Source organism: Eurypyga helias, unplaced genomic scaffold, assembly GCF_000690775.1.
Source record: "Eurypyga helias isolate BGI_N326 unplaced genomic scaffold, ASM69077v1 scaffold34297, whole genome shotgun sequence".
Classification (NCBI taxonomy): domain Eukaryota; kingdom Metazoa; phylum Chordata; class Aves; order Eurypygiformes; family Eurypygidae; genus Eurypyga; species Eurypyga helias.
Genome location: NW_010262969.1, coordinates 3,702 through 13,485, shown reverse-complemented (window position 1 = coordinate 13,485; position 9,784 = coordinate 3,702). Strand labels below are relative to the sequence as shown.

The window sequence follows — 9,784 nt, the reverse complement described above, 5'->3', positions numbered from 1 at the left end:
CGGCGGCTCCCCCTGCGGCGGGGAGGTGGGGCTCGTGCCAGGCATGGCAGGGCACAGCCAGGTTTTGAGAAGCCACAGCCCATCGTATCCTGCAAAACCTGCCTGCACTGGTTTGCTGGTCCCTGTGTTCCTGTCTGGCACATGGTCCTTTTCCACCTGCTGAGCTCCTACGTGCCAGGGAGCTGTGGTTTGGCCAGGGGTGCGGATAAGGAACACACCAGCTCCGTTTTCCTCCTTGCCCCGACCTCTCCGGCAGTTTCTCCAGGCAGGGAGCAGCTGGCTGACATGCCACGAGGAGTTGGCAAGCGACCCATTGCTGTGGCACCTCATCCCCATCCCACAAGAGGCTGTGGGATGGCAGGAGCGGGTGTGGGCTGGGACCAGGGATGGTACGGAGAGGAGATGCATGGGAAAGCCTGCCCATGCTCATCCTCACAACGTGGGTCTTTCCAGCACAGGAATATCCCTGCGCCTGCCTCGCTCTGCACCTTTACTCCTTAAATAATCAGCTTTTCCCAACCTCCTGCTTTGCCCTGGGCTGGAGGGAGGCGGGAGTGGCCTCTAGGTGATGCATCGGTCCAGGAAGGACCTTTCAGTAGCGATGCCGGCGTGAGCTGACGGAGGTGGGGCAATCCTTCATGCCTGTCTGTTTCAGCACCTGCTGGCAGGATTTCCACCCGTTTCACTAAGAAAGTTTTTAAAAAAACCCCAAAATATGACCCCAAACTCAGATTAAAAGGATCTAATTTTAGCCCAGAACAGTTAGAATCGAGGAAGCGATGTCTTAAGGAAAGGAATCTGACTTACACCAACATGCGGCGGGATGATTTGTTGTGTATTAAAAGGACCGGGAGGAAATAACTCATTGATGAGAGTGACCTCATCATGTTCGTACACATCTTCCGGATGGGGCTCACCAGTCAGGTCCCGCTAAGGGGTGACTCAGTTTTGGGGGGCTGCTGAGCATCATAGTGGTTCCCTACAGCCTGGTCTCTCCTCTGGGCTGAAATGAGGGAGAAATAGCCTCGGGTGGCATGGATGCGACCCTTCGTGGTTCTTCCCATGGGGAGTGGGGTGACGGCACCCAAAAGCAGCTTTTCCCTCACCAAAGGGTCAGCTGGGGAGAGGGAAAAGAGAGAAATGGGGAATTTTGTGCTTCTTGGAGGTATCTTACTACCGCAACCGTCTTTGTGTTGCAGGACATGACCTATCTCTGTATCTCAGCCTCGGATTCATCCAGTCAAAACCTGTAAGTGGTTTGCCATCCTTTTGCCTCCCAGGGTTGCATTTTGGTGGTTGTCAGCCAACAACTGTTTAAATTCTGCGGGATGAAGGTTCAGATCGTTCGTGCTGCAAAAACTTGGTATCGTTGCTGAGCTTGACTAAAGCTGCAGTTCATTTTCAGGCAGTAAATAGCATCTGTAGGGCTCAAAAATCTGTTTCTGTGTGTGTTTGCTGTCAGTAAATTTAATTAAACAAATTTCAGAATTATTCTACTGGGCAGGGTGGAAAATTGGAGGAATTTTTACTGGTTTAGTAAGACAATGATTCCTGTTGGCCTTCCAGACATTCTCCTTGGAAAGAGAAAGAAAATACTTATTAAAATCAATGGGTTTTTTCCCCATACAAAGCTCAGACACTTGCAAACCCTTTAACGAGGTTCTCAGGATGAAGCTGGTGAGAGGTGCTGCACGGAAGCTCAGGGTTTTCATGGGACACAGTGCTGGGGTGTGATGGTCGCAGCACCCTGCTGCCACTTCGGGCGACGGGCACCAGTAAACCGTCCATTGCAACCAGAAAATGGGTGACTCTAAGGGATTTTTCTCACCAATCAAACCCTAAAAAGTGTTGAAACGTCATGTGCAGCGACTGGAGCAAAGCCTGTTTGTAGAGGTGCTGGTTTTCCGGCATCCTTGGGAGCAGCCATGCCCGGGGGTGCGATTCTGCTTGCTCATGCTCCCGCTGAGCAGAAAGAGAAGCTTTACAAGAAAGCCCTGCCTCAGCAAAACCAGGGTTTTTTGGTTGTTATTTTCTCTCTTCTCTCATTTCTTTGTACTTGTGGCATGTCTACCAAAAGGAAAAAAAAAAAAGAAGAAAAAGCCTGGCTGCCGGAAGGAAGATTTATTCAAGGAACTATTTTCTGCTTGTTAGTTTATGCCTTGGATTTCACAATCCTGGTGAACTTTGTGTCCTGCAGAGGAGATGAGATGCTTGTGACTCAGGACCTCAGTGGCTTTACCACGCAGCATTACCAGGCTCCGTGACTCGATCCCACGCTTCAAGGCTGGAAAAGCATGGGGAGAGCTTTCCTCTGGCTGGCTGCCTCGGGGTGGGGTGGGGGAAAACCCTCATGGAGTGGGTGAGGATGGATGGGGTGGCTGAAGTGCCCACCTCCCTCCCTCCGGGACGATTTGGGAGAACGATGCTGCCTGCATGGGGCAGGCTGGAGGCTGGTGGCAAGCCTGCTGAGGGAGCTGGAGGCGAGAGCATCATGTCCTTGCAATCAGGGTGCATCCCTGTCAGTCCCAGCCAAGGGGCTGGAGTGGAGGACTGGGATCTGGAAAGCTTGGACCTGTGTAGGCAACAGCCCTGGGGATGCTGTCTGCTCTGCGAAGATAAGCAGGACCAGGAGAAATCCCCCAGGACAAGCTTGCGGCAGGGGAAGCCTAGGCTGATGCTCTGTTTGCTGTGGTGGTCAAGGAGGAGGCACATCTGCAGCCCACGAGGAGCGGTGGAATTAGATTTCCTTCCAGGGACGAGAGGCTCAATATTTTTAGTATGACCACATCTTCAGTGAGTCTCCTCTTCTTGGGTAGCAGAAACCCTGCTAATTTTGGATACGTCCTTGGCTGGTTTCTTAGAAGGTGTCTGAGTCCTGCCCTTCCAAGGAAGGATGAAGAGCAGCTTCCCCTTGGATTCCCCTTCCAGGGCAGGGGGAAGAGCATCCCCTTAGAAGGGCTAGCAGGCATGGGGGAGGTTTTAGAGGGTTCTGCTTTGTCCCCACAGGGAAGCTGGCTCTGAGCCTTGGAGGGCTCTTGTGGTAGGATGCTCCGGGAGCAAGGCACATGGGGGAATAACTCTGCGATAGCTCGTGCCTTGGCTTCTGAGAAATCAGGAAGGCTGTGCAGGCGCACGCCCACCCCATCACGCGGAGGCAGAGGAAGTCCAGCGCTGGGACGGAGGCCCTGCTGGCTCCTGCACTTGCTGCAGCGCAGCTCTTCCTCAGCTGCACCAAAGGGATCCTCTCCTCCTCCTGAAAAAGCCAGGACCTCTACCTCACCTCATCAGTGCATAAGGAGCTATTTATCCTGTTTTCTAGGTCTCCATGCCTTCAAAAAGATGGATGCTGCACATGTTGCTGAGCATCCAGGTCAGAAGGAGTGAGGCACCATAGCATGTTGCCACTGAGCTGCCAGGAAGCCCTGGCTCCCTCACCCACCCTGTTTTGCTGGGAAACTCGCTGGTTAGGGTTAACGTGCCGCCTCTGCTTTGCCCGCAGTTGCTGATTATGCTTTCAGAAATTCAGGCAGCTCTTGGGGACAAGGTTGTGTTGTTGCTGGCAGCCCTACATCCCTGGCATGGGCACCTCTCCATGCCCTCTCTTGGCTGGGAGGGGGCTGGAGGCGCTGCTTGGGGTGAGGAGGGGAAGGGATTTGCACCATTTGGGGACCTGCAGGCAAAATGCCTCAGGAGTCACCTTTTCTCTGCCTTCTTCCCCCTTGGCATCTTTCCTTTGGAGGGAACTGGGTGTTTTTGGCATTGTTTGGGCATTAGGGGTGAGCCAATGGCTCAGGACAACCTCTGATGACGGATGCGCATGTCCCTTGGGCACAAGAGGACACCTTACCCTGGGGGCTGTCTCCCTGAGGTCCTCTCTGAGCTGGTTTGGCTGATAGCATCATCCTGCTCCCATTCCAATGCTTTGGGAAGCAGTAAATCCCCCGCAGTGTCTCCTAGGTCATTTCCTTCCCAGCAGATAAGGAACAGCCCCTCTGCCTTCTCCTGGCAGAAGAAGGATCTCTGCTCCCACCCCACGCTGGTGCCCCCAGGATGGTGGGAAGTGCTGGCGATGGACACAAATGCTGCTGCTGGTGTGGCCAGCCGCCTGGCAGGGGTGGGCAGCCCTCCCATCCTCACCTCCCTGTCTCTCTCCTTGCAGGCTGCAGCATTTTAAGGAATGCATCAAGTTCATCCACGAGTGCCGGCTGGAGGCTGCCTCATCCATTGGTGAGAGCTGCTGTCACCGCCTCGCTTCCCCGGTTTGCGTCGGTCCTCTGGGAGGTGGGAATAGGCTCCCAAAAAGCATCCTTGACGCTGAATGTCACTTGTGGTGGGGAGGAAGAAGAGGAGACAAGGAGGGCGACAGGCGAAGGTCTCCACTGCCAAGATACATGGGGATGGGTGGTCTGCGTGCTGAAAACCTGAGCATCCGAAGAGGGGGGACAGAGGGAAGCCACCTGCCTAGGGCCACCTGCAGTGGCTCCCTGTCCCTGCAGCCCCTTACCCCCACCCAACCACTGACTGAGGAACCCTGCTAACACCCTAGCAAGAGGGGGTACCTATGGAAAGATGCATCCCATGGGAGTTCCTTACTGTGGGGCTGCACCAACCTCCGTGGTGGGAATACCCCTCCCTGAGGTTGCTCCCTCGCCCCGTGCCAGCCTGGCTGGGGTCTCCCGTAGCACCACCATCCTGGTGGCTTACCTCATGACGGTGACAGAGCTCGGCTGGGAGGGCTGCCTGACCGCCACCAAGACCGTGCGGTCCTACGTCAGCCCCAACTTTGGCTTCCAGCAGCAGTTGCAGGAGTACGAGGTGACCTTGCTGCGAGAGGTATGACCCGCACCAGCATCCCCTTATATACGTGTCTGCAGAGTTTGCAAGCAGGCACGGCTTTTTGCATGCAGGTCTCTGCAGGGACCAGCTGTTTGCCTGAGCTGGTCTTTGTGCGTGCTATTTATTACCTGGGGATTTTGGGTTTTGCATGTGAAAAAAACCCCAAGAAAATGAAAAAAAAAACAAACAAAGAAGTACCTAGACATTATGTGAGTGCACTTAAAAAGAACCTCTTTGAAACCCCAGTGCTGCTCTGGAGAGGTCAGTTAGGACACAGCGAGAGGGGTGGATGAGCAGCAAGTCCCCCGGGAAGGGTGCTGGACCGGTTCCTGGGAATGGAGAGCAGCAGGAGCTGGAGGCGGAAAAGGAGGAGAGGAGAGGGAGGAAGGCTCTTGTGAGTGGCTTCAGGATGTCTGGGCGTGCTTGGATCTGGCAGGGCTTCCTCTGACGGCAAGTCCTCTGCTTTTAGTGGCAGGCATCAGAGAGGAGCCAGCATTGATGGAGAAATTCTCCTCTCCCCAAAATGCTGTGGAACAGTGGGTTTTGGTAGAGCAGAAGCCCTGGCTGGGTGGGTTCCCATCCTGTGCAAGGGAGGGATGTTGTAGCTGATCCGAGCTGAATACTGGCAGCTGGGAGCAACAGCGGCATATTTACTCGAGAGAGCACTACTTGCAGAGGTCAGAGCTGCACTTTTGACCTGGAAAGCGAAGGGAAAGGCCTTTAAAAGCACAGCTCTTGCCTGGCTGCCCTCCAGCCTCCCACGCGGGACCGTGCTCCTCTGCCCAGCCCCGAGCTCTGCAGTGAAGGACCAGGGTCCAAAACTGCCCCGGGAGGGCACAGGGGCCACAGATGGGCACCAGCAAGGAAAGAGTAATCTGCAACTCGATGTGTACAAGGCATCTCATAGCCCACGTCACCCCTAAATGTGGTCCCATCCCTGGAGGTGAAACCCCGCCCCCCCCATCCCCTGCAGCCATGAGCATTACGCAACAGCCCCATGGCAAGCGGAGTCCTGGGTGTCCCACCGAGTGGTTCAAGGGGATTTCTCTCCTCCCAGGACAGAGGCAGGGACTGCATGTGACACTGGCCCAAATGTCAGCCTCTCCCCCACCGCTGAGTTCCCTTCTCGGGGTGCCAGAGGGAGCGGGCAGGCGCTGTCACATGAGGGACGCAGCCCTGCCCCGCTATCACCGGCTTGCAAAAACACCCGCCGAGGAGGATGGAAAATGGTCCAAGGGGTTACAAAACACCCGTGGTGTTGGAGATTCCCTGTGGGGCTTCCCCCGACCCGGCCAGCTGTCCCTAACCCTTCCCACACTCTGGCCACGTCCCAGCACAGACCATGAGGCAGGGTTTCCTGTGCCTCCCCCTCCATTTGAGCTGTTCTTCCTGCTCCCCAGAATTCCGGCTGGGCTCAGCAGGTACCACGCTTTCCTCCCTTTCCCTTAGATGGTGCTTTTTCATCACCTCAAAGTTTTGCCTGGGGCTTTGCAAGCATTTTCATGAAAATATCAAAGGCAGAGCCAGGGTGGAGGCACTTGGATGTGTTTTCCTGAGCCGCAGGGTTTAGCGGGAGCCGCCTTTTACTTGAAACACCCCACGTTCCCTGCGATCGCAGCATCGGGGAGGGAAGATGCGGATGGCCCCCGTGGGCGGAAGGCTGCTAGCATGGCCCCAGGGGCGAAGGCTGGGTGCCGGAGCGGGGAGTGCTCTGGCATTACTCACCTGCATCTGCAGCTGAAGAATGGGAAGAGCCAGGATGGATGCTCCAACCCACTTAGCAATGCCCTGCTCCCAGCTCACCCCTGCGCCCTCCAGCCTTGCAAGAGGAAGGGACTTGTGGGCAGCATGGGCAGGTCAGGCTGGGTGTCTCGTGGGGTGGTGGGTGCCACAGACGTTCATCTGCATGGCCAGGAGCTGCGTGAGTCCTGTGCCTTATTTCGTGCCGAGCAGTTGGCTTGCTTACCTTGGCTGTGTGTGGATGTCACACCTTGTTCCCGTTCGTGGCTTTGGGGTGGTTTTCCGTATGTGTGGGTAGGATGCAGGAGCAAGAGTATCATGACCTGAGCTTCAGCTCTTGATGAGGATAGAAAAGAGGTTAAATTTCCTCGTTTAGCCCAGCTGTCGGCCCATCAGGCAGGAATATGGAAACGCAGTACTTGGGAGCAGATATGGATAAAGGCTGGGCAGGCTGCTCAGGAGGAAAACCCTCACATCTTGTTGGTTAAAACCTGTGAGGAACAGGTCAGTCCTCCCAGGGAGTTCCTCCCTATGGCTGCAGACAAGCATCCCTCGGTGCCTCGGTTTCCTCAATCCGGAGCTGGGACCTCAGACAGGACCCCCGGGAGGCAGAAATGGGGAAGATGCTCCCTGGGACTGGCAGCCAGCCCCTTGATGCAGGAAGCACGCCTCGAGCATGCAGCTGTGGTTTCAGCTGGCGAATGGTGCTTATTGGGGCTAGATGGATCAAGAAGGAAGGGACCAAGAGCCGCAGGAGGATGACGGATAAGGTCAGAAAAGGAAGTAAATGAGCACAGAGGAGACAGTGTAGGTGTGAGAGAGGGCACAGATGGGCATTTGGGTGACGGACCTATCCTCCCGCTGACTCAAGGTCTCCCTGTGGTGCTGGCTGCCTTTCCCCACCTGGTGCCATCCCAGATGGGCTGGGTGCTCTGGGCCCCGGGAGAGAGGAGGAGGGCAGTGGGTTAGTGGTCAGCGCTGGAGGAAACAGGCTGTAACCACTTCTTGCTCTGGCTTTAAAAGGAAACGCCTGGCAGCAGCAGCAGGGTGCTTCCCCCGTCCTCTTCCCTCCTTCGCAGGATGGTGGGAGCCAGCTCTGAGGCTGGGCGGTGGGTGCTGAACCTCAGTGGGTGCCGAGCCTCAGTGGCCAGACTGGTCTCCCCATGGAGCTTAATCCCTCTGGGCGGTTTGTACTGGAGTGATGTTTCTTCCATGAGCAGCTGGTGTGGATGCTTGCCCCAAATCCTGTCCCAAATCCTTTGGGATTCACTTCACAGGGGTTGTTTTCTAGTAAAACTGGGCTCTCAGGGTCCATCCCAAACAAAGGGTCATCCTGTTTGAAGGCAGGGAGTATGCTGCAGCCATGGTGAGTCCGAGGGAGTGGATTTGGGAAATTCAGACATTCCCAGTGGAAATCCCCTCTGCATGAGCTGATTTTCTCTGGCTGCTGGAGGGGGAGATGTCACCCAGGTCAGTCTCACGCTTTATCCTCTTGCAGCTCATGGTCCCCGTGCCTGCAGCAGCCCTGGCAGGACAGGGCTGAGCTGCCCATCCCGCTGTTCTGCATCCCGCAGCTTTGCCGTGAGTTCAGTGGCTCCTGGCCGTGAGTTGCTGCCATGGGTCCCCCAGAGAAGCTGCAGCCATTGCAGGGGCCTCTCGCACTGTGGGTGCTGAGGCTGGGCAGCTCATAGGGGCTGCCTGCCCTCTCCCCCTGCTTTCCCTGGTTGCATCCATGTCTGTCCCAGTGCTACCCCGTGCCGGGGCTCTGGTGCTTGGTCTCTCTCTGGAACCTTCGCACTCACAAGGTTTACACACCTGACTCTGTGCCCTCCCTCCTTTTTGTAAGGTGTTGGGTGGTGCTGTGCTTGCTCTTGCTGCCCATCCCAGTAAGTCCTGCTTGCTGGAGCAGCTGGTTCTCAGCTACTTAGGAAGGCAGCAGAGCCCTGCGCGCTCCCCATGAGCACCGGTCAGCTGGCACGGTGAGTGCTGGCAGAGCTGCCCCTTCCTGCCCACGCTCTGAGCGCTGCAGTCTGGGCCTGTCTGGCCATCTCTCACCCCCGCCATAGCGGGAAGCACTTCTACGGACCGTCTCTTGCTTCCCAGCCACCTCCAGATCTCAGCCTGCTGCCAGCTGGCCCCCAGCCACTGGCACACTCCTACTGCTGGAGCAGCCTTTGCAATGGGCTGCGGCAGGGGGGGGGGAGGATGAGAGCCACCCCTCAGCCATCCAGCAGCAGGAAAGATGCTCTGCAAACAAACCTGCCTCAGCACGCAAGAGGCGACTTGGCTGTGCAGCTTGTGGCAGCACGTCCAGGCTTTCCCTGCGCTGCCATGGCGGGGAGAAGCTTTTCTTATGGGAATTTGGGCACACAAGGGACAACAGCAGCTTCTTGGCAATGAAAAGCAAATAAAGCTGCTGTCCCAGCTACAGCCGGCATGAGAAGCTGAGGATGCTGCCAGCTCTCCGGGTCCATCTGTGCTGGGGATGCGGGGAGCACTCGGTTGTGGGGAACTGTCGCATCTCTTGTAGGATGCGGTTGTGCCACGTGACGTGCGAGCTCCTGCGAAACTGGGATCTTTCTGCTTGCTGGCTGTGGCTGGGGATCCCCCAGCCTCATCTGAGCTCACGGCTGGGATGCAGTGGGCATTGCCTCGGCTTGTTGCTTTCCATGGCAGCTGTCATAAGCCCCATCTCTCGAGTCTCATCCCCCGGTGAACCTGACAAGCTCTTTTGGCTTTATCCTGGCAGTATCGTGCCTGGATCCACCGGGACTATGGCAGGAACCCATTCAAGGACCAGGAGGAGCTGCAGCTCTTGCTGGCCCAGCAGGAGCAGAGGCAGAAGGAGCAGCAGCTGGGGAGCAGGGATTGCTCCTGGGTCCGCTCTCCAGCTCCCACCTACCCGCTCCCCTCCCACGCAGGTGGCACTGGCAGAAGCAGATGGATGAACAGATAAGCAGCCGGCTGCTTGCAGGCAGACGTTGGCCCTGGGGCTTGGAAAACTCCGTCTTCCCTTTGCCAAGCACCCACGGGGAGTTGTGTCTAGGGCAGCAAGCAGCCAGCACCAGCCTTGGACATGGTCTTGAGGGTTGGAGCAGGAGGTGCAGGACTCGCAGACCCTCCCCTTGGCTGACCGCTTCGTGTATACCTCTGGGCAAGCCAGTCAATTGATGACAGCATCTCGCTCTGTCCCATTCCCCCATTCCCT

At 56.6% G+C, this 9,784-nt stretch overlaps 1 protein-coding gene across 1 annotated transcript; it reads left to right on the top strand.

Annotated features, from left to right (window-relative positions):
* Positions 1 to 601: 601 nt before the first annotated feature.
* LOC104512789 (dual specificity protein phosphatase 22-A-like) lies at positions 602 to 9,532 on the top strand. Its single transcript, XM_010155899.1, is given in 6 exon segments — positions 602 to 609; positions 1,166 to 1,249; positions 4,160 to 4,203; positions 4,206 to 4,227; positions 4,662 to 4,833; positions 9,326 to 9,532. Coding segments are annotated over 6 exon segments (537 nt in total).
* Positions 9,533 to 9,784: the final 252 nt, after the last annotated feature.